This window comes from Sus scrofa, chromosome 9 (genome assembly GCF_000003025.6).
Source record: "Sus scrofa isolate TJ Tabasco breed Duroc chromosome 9, Sscrofa11.1, whole genome shotgun sequence".
NCBI classification, from domain to species: Eukaryota; Metazoa; Chordata; class Mammalia; order Artiodactyla; family Suidae; genus Sus; species Sus scrofa.
Window position 1 is genome coordinate 108,003,987 of NC_010451.4, and position 13,705 is coordinate 108,017,691.

The following is a 13,705-nucleotide window of genomic DNA, read 5'->3' on the forward strand; positions in this document are numbered from 1 at the left end:
CGAACCTGTCTCCTTCAAAGTTAGTAGTATTTAATCATTACTATATTTGCAAACAACACTGCAACAGAGTTTCTGGAAACGGAACTCTTACCCGAAGTCACTTTCACAGAAATAGGCTGCTTCTGCTGTATGGTCTGAGTGTGATTGAATCTGGCGTAACAGATGTAGTCTTCGCGGGCATCCTCTGGGAGAACGTTGGAAAAATAAAGATCTCCATTCAGACCCTGGGACACTCTCTCACTCTGTGGAAGTCTTTGAAAGGCTGGAGAAAGGCAGAGAGATATCGAGATAGTTCCATCACAAAGTGGCCACTTTTCCAATTAGCAAGATAAATGTATCTACTAGTAAATAGTCCCATGAACTTCCCTTGAATATTTTTTTTTTCCTTTCTAAAGCTCTTTGAGTAAAAGCAAGTAACAGTATAAAAAAACCCAAAAAACATATGTATGAAAACTCTAATTGTATCTGCCCGAGGTTAATTTCTCTGGAGAAGGGGCAGAGGTGAGATGAGAGCTGTCCAGTGAAGGGTTTTTGGAGGCAAGCATAAACCCCAAAATGTTTTACCAAAAGACTTTTCCTAATATTTAAGTTCAACCCTAGTTGTTACTCACATATACACCCATATTTTAGAACATGTACTAAGGAAGCTTGTAAGGCTATGGACTTGGGGTGCGCCTACATCCACGGTCAGATCCTAAATACTGTGGAAGCAGCTAACTGTGATGGGCTAGGTCCTGGGTGAGGTGTCTGGTGGACCAGGGTCCCTGCCCTGTCCGAGCTCATGGTCTGATTGGGGAATCAGGCCGCCAACAGGCAATTAACAACAGGGTGCAAAGATGACACTACCTAAGGCGGCAGACGTGCCCCTCAGAGGCCCCCCGACACCCAGCCTCCCTCACCTCCTCTACTTTCTCTTTCCTGAGTTACTACTCATCACCTCCTAACAAACAATATATTTTACCTGTCATGTATGTGGATAATAACCCATCTTCCCGCACTAGAATTTAAATTCCAGGAGGGTCAGAGACTGTCATCTGCTCTCCCTACTGTTGGAGCACTGAAAATGCAGCTGGCCCCTAACAGGGACTCCCTAATCAAGTGAATTAGGACTCAGCAGCACTCTGACTTTGCAGTTCAGCAACTGACGTCAGTTCAGCAACTGACGTCTCCTCAGATCCAAGGAACTGTCCAGCCCCAGGCATGGAGGGAGATTATCTAAGCAGATGAAGGATCCAGGGGATGGGACCACTGATCTCCATGTGAAATTACACTTGGCTGGCTAGCATGCCTTGTGAAGCTTCTGACCCAGGTCACAGAGCCTTCACTGGGGGAACTCTTTAGCTCTAAGGTGAGAGAATTAGGCAACATCACACCTCCCAGTTCTCCCGACTGAGTGGACCAACTATGCTTGTCCTACAGCAGGTGCCCTGGCTAATGTGTCTCGAAATGCACAATGCTGGTTAGAAGCATGTGTGTATGTATATATATATATATACATATATATGTGTATACACACACACACACATATATATATATATACATATATATGTGTGTGTGTGTGTGTGTGTGTATGTATATGGGGGTGACTATGCTGTACAGCAGAAATTGGCACAACACTGTAAATCAACTACACTTAAAAAAAAAAAAAAAAAAAAAAAAAAAAGCCTGCATCTCCCTTAGGCAAGAAAAGGCAGGGAAAGGTAGAGCCAGACCTTGTAAAGGATGCTGGTTACCTATCTTTTCGCCAAGTTCTTGGTCAAGATGGAGGTTTGGCTGATGGTAGTAAATTCACGGTTTTAAGCCATTAGTAAGGCAAAGCGTTCTTTTCAAAAAGAACTCAGAAAAATAATGCACATTTGTTGAATGAATGCAAAGGGTTAAAGCTGAGCATACATATACTCTCTTCCATTTCCTCTGGTGTATTCTCTTACTAATGGGTGTTGGGAGATCAGCTGAAAGAGGAAGGGATTTTATGAAGGCCGTATCGCTCTGCCTGCTGAGTGCCTTTGCATTACACTGGGGAAAAAAATGTATGCAGATAGGAATAACTTGATAATGTCATTTTGTCAGAAGAATGCCATACAGATCTGAATTTTTTCCCATACTCCAGATGTTATTTCACGTGAAAGTTCCGGAGGCTTTGCCAACAGCCTAAAATGTACGTAAATGACATAGCCAGCAGCGCAATAGGAAAGAAAATTAATTACATATGCAGATGACTCTGAGACTTTATGTGTATATGTCCATTTATTAAGTAGAAAAGTCATTTCTAAATAAGATCCAAGGACCAAATCCTGGGCCTCATTTTGGCAGTGACATTTGGATACTGTTATTCTCAACCACACACACCACTTTTACATTGGCTTTGGTACTTATTCTTTCAAAATCTGCAAAAGCTGTTATGTAACAACGGGGAAAAATATCTTTGCTCATCTGTGTATTTATTTTTCATCTCTTTTCTCTGAGCGCTTTGCTATAAGAAGAGTCAAAAATGGAAATTAAACGTGAGAGCTGAATTTTACCTTTTGTAAGGTGGACAGCTTGTGATTTCAGAGGAAATCATATCACAGAGAATAGAATATATTTATTCCCTACAAATATTTTGCAGCCACTCCCACCATTCTGCCCAAGTGACCCTTGTCAAGGTCAACAGTGACCACGACCACTGTGTTGCCAAGTTCAATAGTCATTTCTCGGTTAGATCGGAGGTCATCTGATCTGTTAGCAGCATTTGACACTTTTTCTTCCCTTCGTCCCGGGGACACGCTCTCTCCTTGTTTTTCTTCTTACTGCAGTGAGTGCTCCTTCTCATCTGCTTTCCTGGTTTCTCCCTAAGTTCTCGGCCCCTGGAGGCTGCTGGTGTCAGTGCCAGGCTTTGCTCTTCACCACTTGCACTCTCCCCCTCAGTTCTCTCACCCAGCCCCTCACTCTTAGAAGCATCTCTGCACTGACGTGCACATGATGGGCATTGCTGGCAGGGGTCCCGAATCTTTCTTCTGACTCCTTCCTGCTGACTCCTGCAGAGCATCTCCACAAGGATGCCTCGCAGGCCAGAGCATCTCCACAAGGATGCCTCGCAGGCCTCTCACATCCAAAACCCTGGTTCCTAGTTTCCAAGCAGAACCATGCCACCTCCAAGGGAACATGCTAATCTTAACAGTGCAAGAGGATTGGAAGGGTGGGAGAGACAGAGCAACAGAGATCCCCTCAGGATAGGGATGGGGTGGACCCATGTCACTGCATTTCTCTGTGCCTCAGTTTCCTCATCGAAAAAGTGGAAAGAATCACCTGAGATGCTTCCCGGGAGGACTGTTGTAAAAATAGATGGTGGGAGTTCCCTGGTGGCCTAGAGGTTAAGGATCCAGCATTGTCACTTCTGTGGCACAGGTTAAATCCCTGGCTCGGGAACTTCTGTATACCACAGGCACAGCCAAAAAGAAAACTAGAGGGATGAGACAGCCTTGGTAACGTCTTTACCAAAGAGACTGGTACTTAGTAAATGCCCAATTGATATAAGCTGTTGTTGGGGATTAAAAAAAAAACAAAAACTGAATGAAAAGACATAACATGTCCCCAGTGGCTTGATTTCCTTCTCTCTCTGGGCTTCCACTGTTGCTAGAAATGGCAACTCCATTTTACCAGTTGTTCAGTCTGAGACTTTGTCGTTACCCTTGTTTCCTTTCTCTCATGCCCCCACCCTGACCCCACTAACTGCTGGAGGATCTACTATCTGAAATCTGACACGTCTCACGTACTCTGCCCAATACCTGACACCCTCTCCTCTCCTGGGCCCGGTACCTGCAGCTGACAGCATCCTTCAACCACTTCCTTCTCCTTCATCATCCCTGCGGGGCCCGGGCCCTACCCGAGTCTGAGTTTCCATCAACTCTTGCTCAGACCACAGCACTGGTCTCCTAGCAGGCTGCCCTCCTCTCCCTTTCATCCCCTCTAGTCTCCACACATGAACCAAAGTGATGTGCTTACTCCTTGTTCTGTTTCAGGTGAAGCCCCTCCTTCAATGTCTACCTACCTCATTGAGAGCCACAGTCAAAGCCCTTCACACGGAGCGCATGAACGTCCCTGACCCTTTCTCTGACAGTCTGATTTATTCAGAGAGACACCTGGTACATAGCAGGTGCTCAAGAAACCAGAGTAAATGACTAATATGCGATTTATCTGCCCGAGCGAGCGTATCTAAAACAGTTTATACACATCTTAGGAACCACAAGAGGTGATCCTTGATTGGGTCAGCCAATAATCATAAGCCTCTTGAGGAAAGCAAGCTCATATTTTGAAAACTTACAATTATCCATCCAGAAGATGATAGGCGGTGGTAACCCCATGGGAGGTCTGCAGGGAAGTACCAAAGACTGGCCACTTCGAAGTGTCATTGGTTCGAGTTTTTCTTTGGTCCATAATGGTGACCCTCATGAAAGAAAATAATAACGTCTAAGTTACTTCTGCGTTGGAACATTAAGAAAACACTAGAAATAAATACAAACCAAAATTTTAGCGAAAGAGTAGCTCAGAATTTATATATATGTAGACAACAACAAAATTTTTTTAAAAAATACAGTGTTAAAAAAATGACATTAAAAGCGGGGAGGGGGAGTAAATTAGGAGTTTGAGATTAACGTATACACACACGTACTACTATATAAAAAATAGGTAACCAACAAAGACCTATTGCATAGCACAGGGAACTATACTCAGTATCTTGTAATAATCTATAAGGGAAAAGAATTTGAAAAAAATATATATATGTATAACCGAGTCACTTTGCTGTACACTTGAAACTAACACAATATGATAAATTAACTATATTTCAATTTAAAGAAGGAAAATTAAGACATGACTAGTATAAATTCTGGATCAGCAACTCCATCTCTAAGAATTTATATTCAATAAATCCTTAAGAAGATATTTACAATTTTTTTTTTTTGTCTTATTGTCTTTTGTTGTTGTTGTTGCTATTTCTTGGGCCGCTCCCGCGGCATATGGAGGTTCCCAGGCTAGGGGTCGAATCGGAGCTGTAGCCACCGGCCTACGCCAGAGCCACAGCAACGCGGGATCCGAGCCGCGTCTGCAACCTACACCACAGCTCACGGCAACGCCGGATCGTTAACCCACTGAGCAAGGGCAGGGACCGAACCTGCAACCTCATGGTTCCTAGTCGGATTCGTTAACCACTGCGCCACCACGGGAACTCCTTTTTTTTTTTTTTTTTTTTTTTGTCTTATTGTCTTTTGTTGTTGTTGTTGCTGATATTTATAATTTTGCTACAAGCATGCTCTTCACAAAAGAATGAAAAAGACTTATAGCCAAATGATTTGTTAAATAATTGTACACACACACCTTTGAATACTAAACAGTGTTAGATATTGCATAAGGATACTTAAGGGAAATGTGTGTGATTGGGTCACTTTAATGTAAAATAGAACTTGAAGAAACATTGTAAATCAACTATACTTCAATCAAAAAAAGATAAAAATGATTAATATAAAAGTATACATATATGACTTATCTAAAGCCAGAAAAAGTTATAAAAATAGTACTTCTCAATGAACTGGTTTTAAACATGTGTGTGTACATATTTGCCTAGGTAAAAACAGAAAGAATAGGAGTTCCCTGGTGGCACAGCAGGTGAAGGATTTAGCACTGTGACTGCTGTGGCTTGGGTGTCAGCTATGGTGTGCATTTGACTGGCCCTGGAATTTTTGCATGCCGCAGGTATGGCCAAAAAAATAGAAATAATGGTAATTTCCTCAAATTAAAAGATTTGTGAGTAATTTTTAAATTTCTTTTTTGTTCATTTGTAATTGATTTATTCTATAATGAACACACATTGTATATATAATTTAAAATGTTTTTAAAATGACCATAACTACAAATTGCCACTGTTCTTTTAATACATGCTTTTGGGTTATTGAGAGGATCTGGTTACTGGCCATCGTAACAAGAGACAAAATAATATCAAGATAGTGGGGCCACTCTATTTCCAGTGAAATTCTGAAATAAAAATACTTAAAGAAATGCATTCACCCCAATGTTCACAGCAGCACTGTTTACAACTGTGAAGACATGGACACCACCAATTGTCCATTTAACAGATGGCTGGATAAAGAAGATGTGATACACGCGCGGGTGCACGCACACACGCACACAATGGAATAGTACTCAGCAGTAAAAAAGAATGATATTTTGCCATGTGCAGCAACATGGATGGACTTGGAGGGCGTTATGCTTAGTGAAATAAGTCTACTTTATGATATCGCTTAAATGTGGAATCTAAAAAATACAACAAACTAGCAAATATAACAAAAAAGAACAGACTCACAGATATAGAGAGCAAACTAGTGGTTACCAGTGGAGAAAGAGGAAGGGGCAAGATAGGGGTAGAATGGGATTAAGAGGTATAAATTATTATGCATAAAATAAGATACAAGGATATATTGTACAATACAGGGATTATAGTTATATTTTATAATATCTATAAATGGAGCATAACCTTTAATATTGTGAATTACTATATTGTACACATTTAACTTTTATAATATTGTACATCAACCATATTTCATTACAAAATGTTTAAAGAAATGGGAGTTCCCATGATGGTGCAGCAGAAATGAATCCGACTAGGAACCATAAGTTTGCGGATTTGATCCCTGGCCTCCCTCAGTGGGTCAAGGATCTGGCATTGCTGTGAGCTATGGCGTAGGTCACAGACATGGCTCAGATCTGGTGTTGCTGTGGCTGTGGTGTAGCCCAGCAGCTGTAGCTCCGATTAGACTCCGAGCCTGGGAACCTCCATATGCCGTGGTGTGGCCCTAAAAAAAAAAAAAGATCTCAATTACTCCATTTCATACTGAATTCACTACCATATGGCTGTACGAAGTTTGCTCATACATGAGATTCATTAAAAATTAATAATTATATCAATTGGAGGAAAAACACTTTTCTTGCCCTGATATTTCATTCTGGACTTGTACAAAAGTCACTTTGGATTGGCAAAGCATTAGGCTGGGGAACTTAGAGCAAAGTGGAACAATGATTTTCATATAAAACAAAGCCGGAGTATTGGAATCAACATCACTGCTTTCTCCTAACAGTATCTGGATGATTAACAGAAGCTGAGGGTTGGAGCCATACTTTTAAAAGGGTCCTGGCGTTCCCTTTTGGCTCAGTGGGTTAAGGATCCGGCATTGTCACTACAGCGGCCGAGGTTGCTGCTGCAGTGCAGGTTCGATCCCTGGCCTGGGAATTTCCACCTGCCCTGGGCGTGGCCAAAAACAAACAAACAAATTGGGAAACAGAGTTCTGTTTGGTAAACAGGCTGACTTACTGGATGAACGGATGACGATGTTATTGGAAATTGCAGCCCCGCGTTCGTTCCTGGCTGTGCACTGATACACTCCTTCATAGGTCTCTGCTTTCCCGTCGCTCATGATATTGATTGTGAGGGTCCCAGAGCCAGTCTTCATGGTGACAAGAGGGTCTTTATCTATGTCAAAATGAGTCCCATTTCGGGTCCAGGAGAAGCTGCCCGACGCATAAAGGATTAAGCTTGTTAATGGTCCAGAAAATCAGGATGGTTTATTCTTTAACTAATTCCTAGTAGTTTTGGGGGTTTCTAAATAATGATGGGATTTCACTATTCAGTAAGAGAGCAAGAAGCTGCATACCTAAGATGTTTCACTGAATCATGACTTAGGAAACTGTACTGGCCATACACATTACACTATGCGTTTGCATTACAACTAACCACAATCTGACTCAATAAGGAAATCATGCATACAAATTGCCTGTTATTTTTCCAAGAAAATATACGAGGTAGGTCTCTGAGGTACACTCTTTTAGAGCATATTGGCATTTTTATTCTAAACTCCATTGTTTGTAGAAGTGATAACCTGTCTATAAAAATCTCTAAGGAGTTTGCTGGTGGCCTAGTGCTGAAGGATTAGACATTGTCATGGCTGTGGTTCAGGTTCAGTCCCTTGCCTGGGAACTTTCACATGCTCTGAGCACACCCCCCACGCCCCCCCAAAACAACAACAACAAAAACTGCTCTACTGTTCTGGGCTGAAGTGTAACAAGAAAGGCCTTCACAAGTACTTATATATGTGTGCGTTTTCAAAAGTGATTAGACCAGTGTCAGGTTACCAAAACGCAAAGTGTAGGTTGGGTGGAGGGGAAGAAACATGAGTTCAATGGGGTTTTATTTTATTTTTATTTTTTATTTTTTTAAAAGTTGATATCATAGATTTATTTTATTTTTATTTTATTTTATTTTTGTCTTTTCTAGGGCTGCACCCGCGGCATATGGAGGTTCCCAGGCTAAGGGTCTAATCGGAGCTGTAGCCGTCGGCCTACGCCAGAGCCACAGCAACGCGGGATCCCGAGCCACGTCTTCGACCTACACCACAGCTCACGGCAACGCCAGATCCTTAACCCACTGAGCAAGGCCAGGCATCGAACCCGCAACTTCATGGTTCCTAGTCGGATTCGTTAACCACTGAGCCATGACAGTAACTCCATGACTGCTTTTGGGTTTTTTTTTTTTTTCGGTCTTTTGTATTTTTCTAGGTCCGCACCCACGGCATATGGAGGTTCCCTAGGAAGGGGTCCAGTTGGAGCTGTAGCCGCAGGCCTACACCAGAGCCACAGCAACGTGGGATCCGAGCCGAGTCTGTGACCTACATACACCAGAGCTCACAGCAAGGCCAGCTCCTTAACCCACTAGGCGAAACCAGGGATAGAAACACCAATCTCACAGTTCCTAGTCAGATTCATTAACCACTGAGCCACAATGGGAACTTCCAATAGAATTTTAAACACTGGTTATGAGAAGTGGCCATTCTGTATAAAATATACCTTGAGAATTTTTCATTCTAGAGATGATTTTGTAAATTCCTTAGGAAGGATTTCCAATTGTCAACTGAGAGTCTTCCTTCTCAGTTCTATTTATATCAAAGACTGCCTTATATAAACATCACAGCAGTCATGTAACTACATACTTAATAAGTGGTTACAAATCAACAGTGGCCATGCTCATACAAAAGTACAGCCCTTTAAATTTCCCTACGATTTCCAGGCCCTCATGGATTTATCCCTTCCCCCTGCTCATCCTGATAGCAGGGGCTGTCATGGCTGCTCGGGTGGGAGGCAGTGGTAGTGTTGCTACTGGCTCATTATGGGTAGAGGTCAGAGATGCTGGTGAATATCCCACAATGCACAGTAGAGCTCCTGTCTCCACAAGAAAAAATTACCCAGCCCCAAATATCAACCGAGCCGAGGTGGAGAAATCCTGCAACACAGACCTACAGGAGGTATTAAATAAGTGTTCAACTGAAGGGGGCACCATCAAGGAACATCATTCTGGGGCTGGAGTGTCCAGGGTTTTTAATAATATGGCAGAACAGATTGTTTGGAAGCCAACCTCTGATGGAAGTTTTTGATATGCTTCGGTATTTTGCATCAGCTACTTTTTTCCCCCTCAGGTGCCTGTCTGTCATAGATTAATACTGGTGGTCATAGGCAAACTCAGAAATAAAATGTTTAGAAAACATCCATTCTTGATAACTTAAAAAATCTACATGAGGAGTTCCCATCACGGCTCAGTGGTTAACGAATCCAACTAGGAACCATGAGGTTGCGGGTTCGATCCCTGGCCTTGCTCAGTGGGTTAGGGATCCGGCGTTGCCATGAGCTGTGGTGCAGGTTGCAGACGCAGCTCAGATCCCCCGTTGCTGTGGCTGTGGTGTAGGCCGGCGGCTACAGCTCCAATTGGACCCCTAGCCTTGGAACCTCCATAAGCCGTGGGAGCGGCCCAAGAAAATGGCAAAAAGACAAAAAAAAAAAATAAATAAATAAAAACAAAAACTACATGATACCTCAATAAGAATAATCCATTTCTCTAAAGCTTCCATATATTACTGGACAAGTTGCAGCTCATCCACTAACAAGCTATGAGACCTTGGATATGTTACCTAGTATTACTGGGCATCAGTTTACCATCTATAAAATACATTGGTTACAGAGCTCCTGTCGTGGCTCAGCAGAAACGAATCTGACTAGTATCCATGAGGACACAGGTTTGATCCCTGGCCTCACTCAGTGGGTTAAGGATCCCATGTTGCCGTGATCTGCGGTGTAGGTCACAGACACGGTTTGGATCTGGCGTTGCTGTGGCTGTGGCGTAGGCCGGCAGCTATAGCTCCGATTAGACCCCTAGCCTGGGAACCTCCATGTGTCACAGATGTGGCTGTAAAAAGAAAAAAAAAAATGCTATGCAGTATTCACACCAAAATGTATATGGAGAATCCTGGGTACTGAATGCCACTGTGTTTGGAAAACCACTTAGGACTAGACAGACTTCTATAGAACTAGGAGGGATCTTAGAAACCGTTGAGTTCAATTTCTTCATTTTACAGATAAAGAAATTGAGGCCCATGGAAAAGGAATCTGCTCATTTAATAAGGCCATCAGAAGGCTCCTTCCACATATTCTCACACATTTTTAGTATTCCCCAGAAAGATATCAGTATGGAAATGCAACCATCTGGGTTTTTAAGAAGAACAAAATGAACTTAGTGAAGCAGAGAGACAAAACAATGAACCAGACGTGATACTTCAGAGATGGGCAGGACCTGAAATTAACTTCGATGTGAATATCAGTGCTGATTTTCCATCTTATCACAGCAGAAAGCACACCCACCTTGGAGGGGGTTTTCCTTTGGCCTCACACTGGATTACAATGTTCTCCCTCGGGTCAATAATGTAATCTTTTGGAGACTGTTGAGTAATAGTTGGAGGTTGTACCACTTGATTGTAGAAAGAAGAACAATGTAAAGAAACACATCATTTAATATAATAGCAATCGTTTTTTTTTTCTGTAACAAAATTACTTACCTAGATTAAATATGCTCCAAACATCTTTAGTAATTTTTACTGTGGCAGCACACACCGCAGATTTTTAACTAAAAGACTCCTAAAATTTTGAAGTCAAGGCCTAACTCCCTTTTGGTAACTTTATACATATGCTCACCAAGTCCATTTTCCCACACGGCAAGTGTGGGAAAATAATCACCAATATAAGCTTAATGTTAAGACAATTTCTTTTCTGATGTAACAATGAGAAATTCCTCTGATTCCTCTGGTTCAAACGAGGACTTTCAATGAAATTTAAGTTACAAGGTAAATTTGCATCTCTCTTAGGAAAGAGTAATTGACTTACGGTTCATTACTGGGCTCATGTAAATTAATACATGTTGGGAACAAATATGGCTGAGAAGCTAACATGTAACATTTTTAAAAGATGGTTAAATTAGAGCCTAAGCCTTCACATCTTATTAGAGCCAGAAGTAGGTGGCCACTAGGAACAAAGATAAAATCACCTTATTTAGAAGATAAATGGAATTGGGAAGTTCTCTGTTTGTAGGAAACAATATTTGCATCTCACTATTCAAAGTGTCAACTGATCATTTATTATCATATCAAAGGGAGAAACCATTCTAACCTGGAACAATCTAATCTGAAAAAAGCTGGTGTCTGGGCATTTGAGTTCAAGTTACTCATGTCCTTCTTGTGAAGTCAGAATCACAGAGTGCAGAATAGGAAGGAACTGGAGAAATAATCTATTTTGACTTTTGCTGCTCACGGCAACAAAGCAGCCTGACCTGGAAGGCACAAAGCAGAGAAGTCAACTCTCCTCCTGGTTGAAGCCACTGCCTTGCACGATGCCAGGGAGAGCCATCCACACAGACCAGTGGTTCTCAACTTGGGGCCATTTGCCTCCACTCCTCAGGGAACATTTGGTCACATTTGGAGACAATTTCGTGTGTCACCACTGGGGTGGGGTGGTCCTGGCCTCTGGGAGGTAGAGACCAGGGAGGCTGTCAAACATCTTACAATGCACAGGCTATTGTGATCACATTATCTGGATCATTTAAGTTTGCCATACTCTGGGCTGTCCCTTTCCCCTCCACCTACGCCCTGTGCTTCCTCTGTGAGGTCTCGTTCACCTGCCAGTCAGGTGTTTCCCAAAGCTTAGTAAGTGCCCTCTGCTTCCGTCTTTCTTTCCTGTGGTTAACTGTTGCCAGGGCGAAACTGATCATTTCCACGTTCAATGTCTTATAAATCTGCAAACATGGCTCTGTTCTCTGGCTCTGCCTCTAGCCTGGCTGCTATCCACCAGTCATCTCTAACGATAGGCCCAAATGACACCTAAAATGTGGATCAAAACTGGAACTCACGATGGCCATCATTTATTGTGCACCTATTACCTGCAGGATACTTCACAGCATCAATTACCCTGCCCTTTAGATGCACCCAGAGAGATGTCTTTATTCCAGCAAGACTTTAATAGCCTTTAGAACCAGACATTCTCTCTCTCAATTTTGTGAGTTTTCTCATTCAGGTACATCAGATGCGAATAAAGCGCAGAAGTTAGTTTAGCAGAATATTGGGAAAAGAAAAATAGTAATACCTGAGTCTTCAGAATTCATGCAGGGAATAAACTTGTTTCTTGGAAATTAAATTCAATGCTTAGCCACAGTAAACACACATGCTTAAAAAGGCGTTAGTCACCAAAATAAAAATCGTGCTTTTAAGTCACAGTATTCACTCAAAAACAAAGACACAAATTCTCACACTGCTTGGTAAGGACAAAAAGACACTTACAGTCTTCGAGAAGTTTTGCTTTTTCCCCATCAATATCAGCAGGTGAGTGGGCAAACGGGATTAAAGAAAACCAGATGTTAGTAAGAAGAACACTAGGAACCCGGAAGATAAAAGGGGTATCTCGTCTATGTTATTTGACCTAAAAAACCAGTACAGCGAAGGTGGAGGTTGTGAAGTATCAAGAGAAAGAAACTCCCATTAATGGTTTTGTTTATTCCTGAAGCAGTCAGCCTACATAAACATATGGAAGAACAAAAGGAAGGCCGTAGGCCAAAAAAAAAAAAAAAAAAAGATTTTTCCAGAAATTGGAATGGCTAATGCCATTCCATACACACTGTGCTGGATAAGTAATTATGTTCCATTGGAAAAATAGCTGAAATCTACAATTAATCTGAGTTGTCACATACTGCGTGTTGTCTGATCCTATTATCTCCAGACATCACGATGCCAGTGGGAACAATACCTCACAAGGGGACATTGTTGTGATGACAGCGCTTCATCCCAGCCAAACCCAACACTGATTTTAGGTTTTTAGATCCCTACCATTAACCCCCAAGTCGTGAGCATACTTTTCAGGCTGTTAGCATGTTTCTGCTTCAGAATTCCTCACGCATCCAGGGGTTGCTAGTACCCACACTGTGGAGGGGCTCATGGAAAAGGGGGAACAGAGGCAGGGAAGAAATTATGCTAGCATGCAATGCGAAAGATTCCGCTGTGCTGCCTGTCATTACTACTTGCAAAGGGGAATGCAGGAGTGCCTGGGTTGTCCGTGACTTTTCATCATGGTTCTGCCTCTTCTCCATTAGCAGCGATAACTGAGTTAGCCGGAGGTGACGGCTTCCTTCTGACTGTGAGATTGAGCAGTCACATTAAGGGGAATATATTGAACATAAGAGAGAACACAAGCATTTCTCTTGAACTCTCTTCTCTCCTATATACCCACTGGGGCAAGTGCTTACTTAGACATTCCAACTCCAACAGGCTTAACCAATCATATCTCATCATATCTTTTTTTTTTTTCAATTGAA

General features: G+C 42.2%; 1 protein-coding gene across 43 annotated transcripts in view; it reads right to left on the bottom strand.

The window, feature by feature from the left end:
* Positions 1-13,705, bottom strand: part of NRCAM (neuronal cell adhesion molecule) — a 319,153-nt gene that overhangs the window by 75,121 nt on the left and 230,327 nt on the right. For 30 of the 43 annotated variants that reach the window (XM_021063526.1, XM_021063563.1, XM_021063541.1 and 27 more), the window contains 5 exons: positions 12,678-12,695; positions 10,714-10,819; positions 7,343-7,539; positions 4,304-4,426; positions 92-262 (listed from right to left, as the gene is read on the bottom strand). In XM_021063526.1, coding sequence (XP_020919185.1) covers positions 92-262; positions 4,304-4,426; positions 7,343-7,539; positions 10,714-10,819; positions 12,678-12,695 — 615 coding nt within the window. The remainder of the gene's footprint in view (positions 1-91; positions 263-4,303; positions 4,427-7,342; positions 7,540-10,713; positions 10,820-12,677; positions 12,696-13,705) is intronic. The other 13 variants (XM_021063566.1, XM_021063559.1, XM_021063558.1 and 10 more) reach the window with 1 other exon arrangement.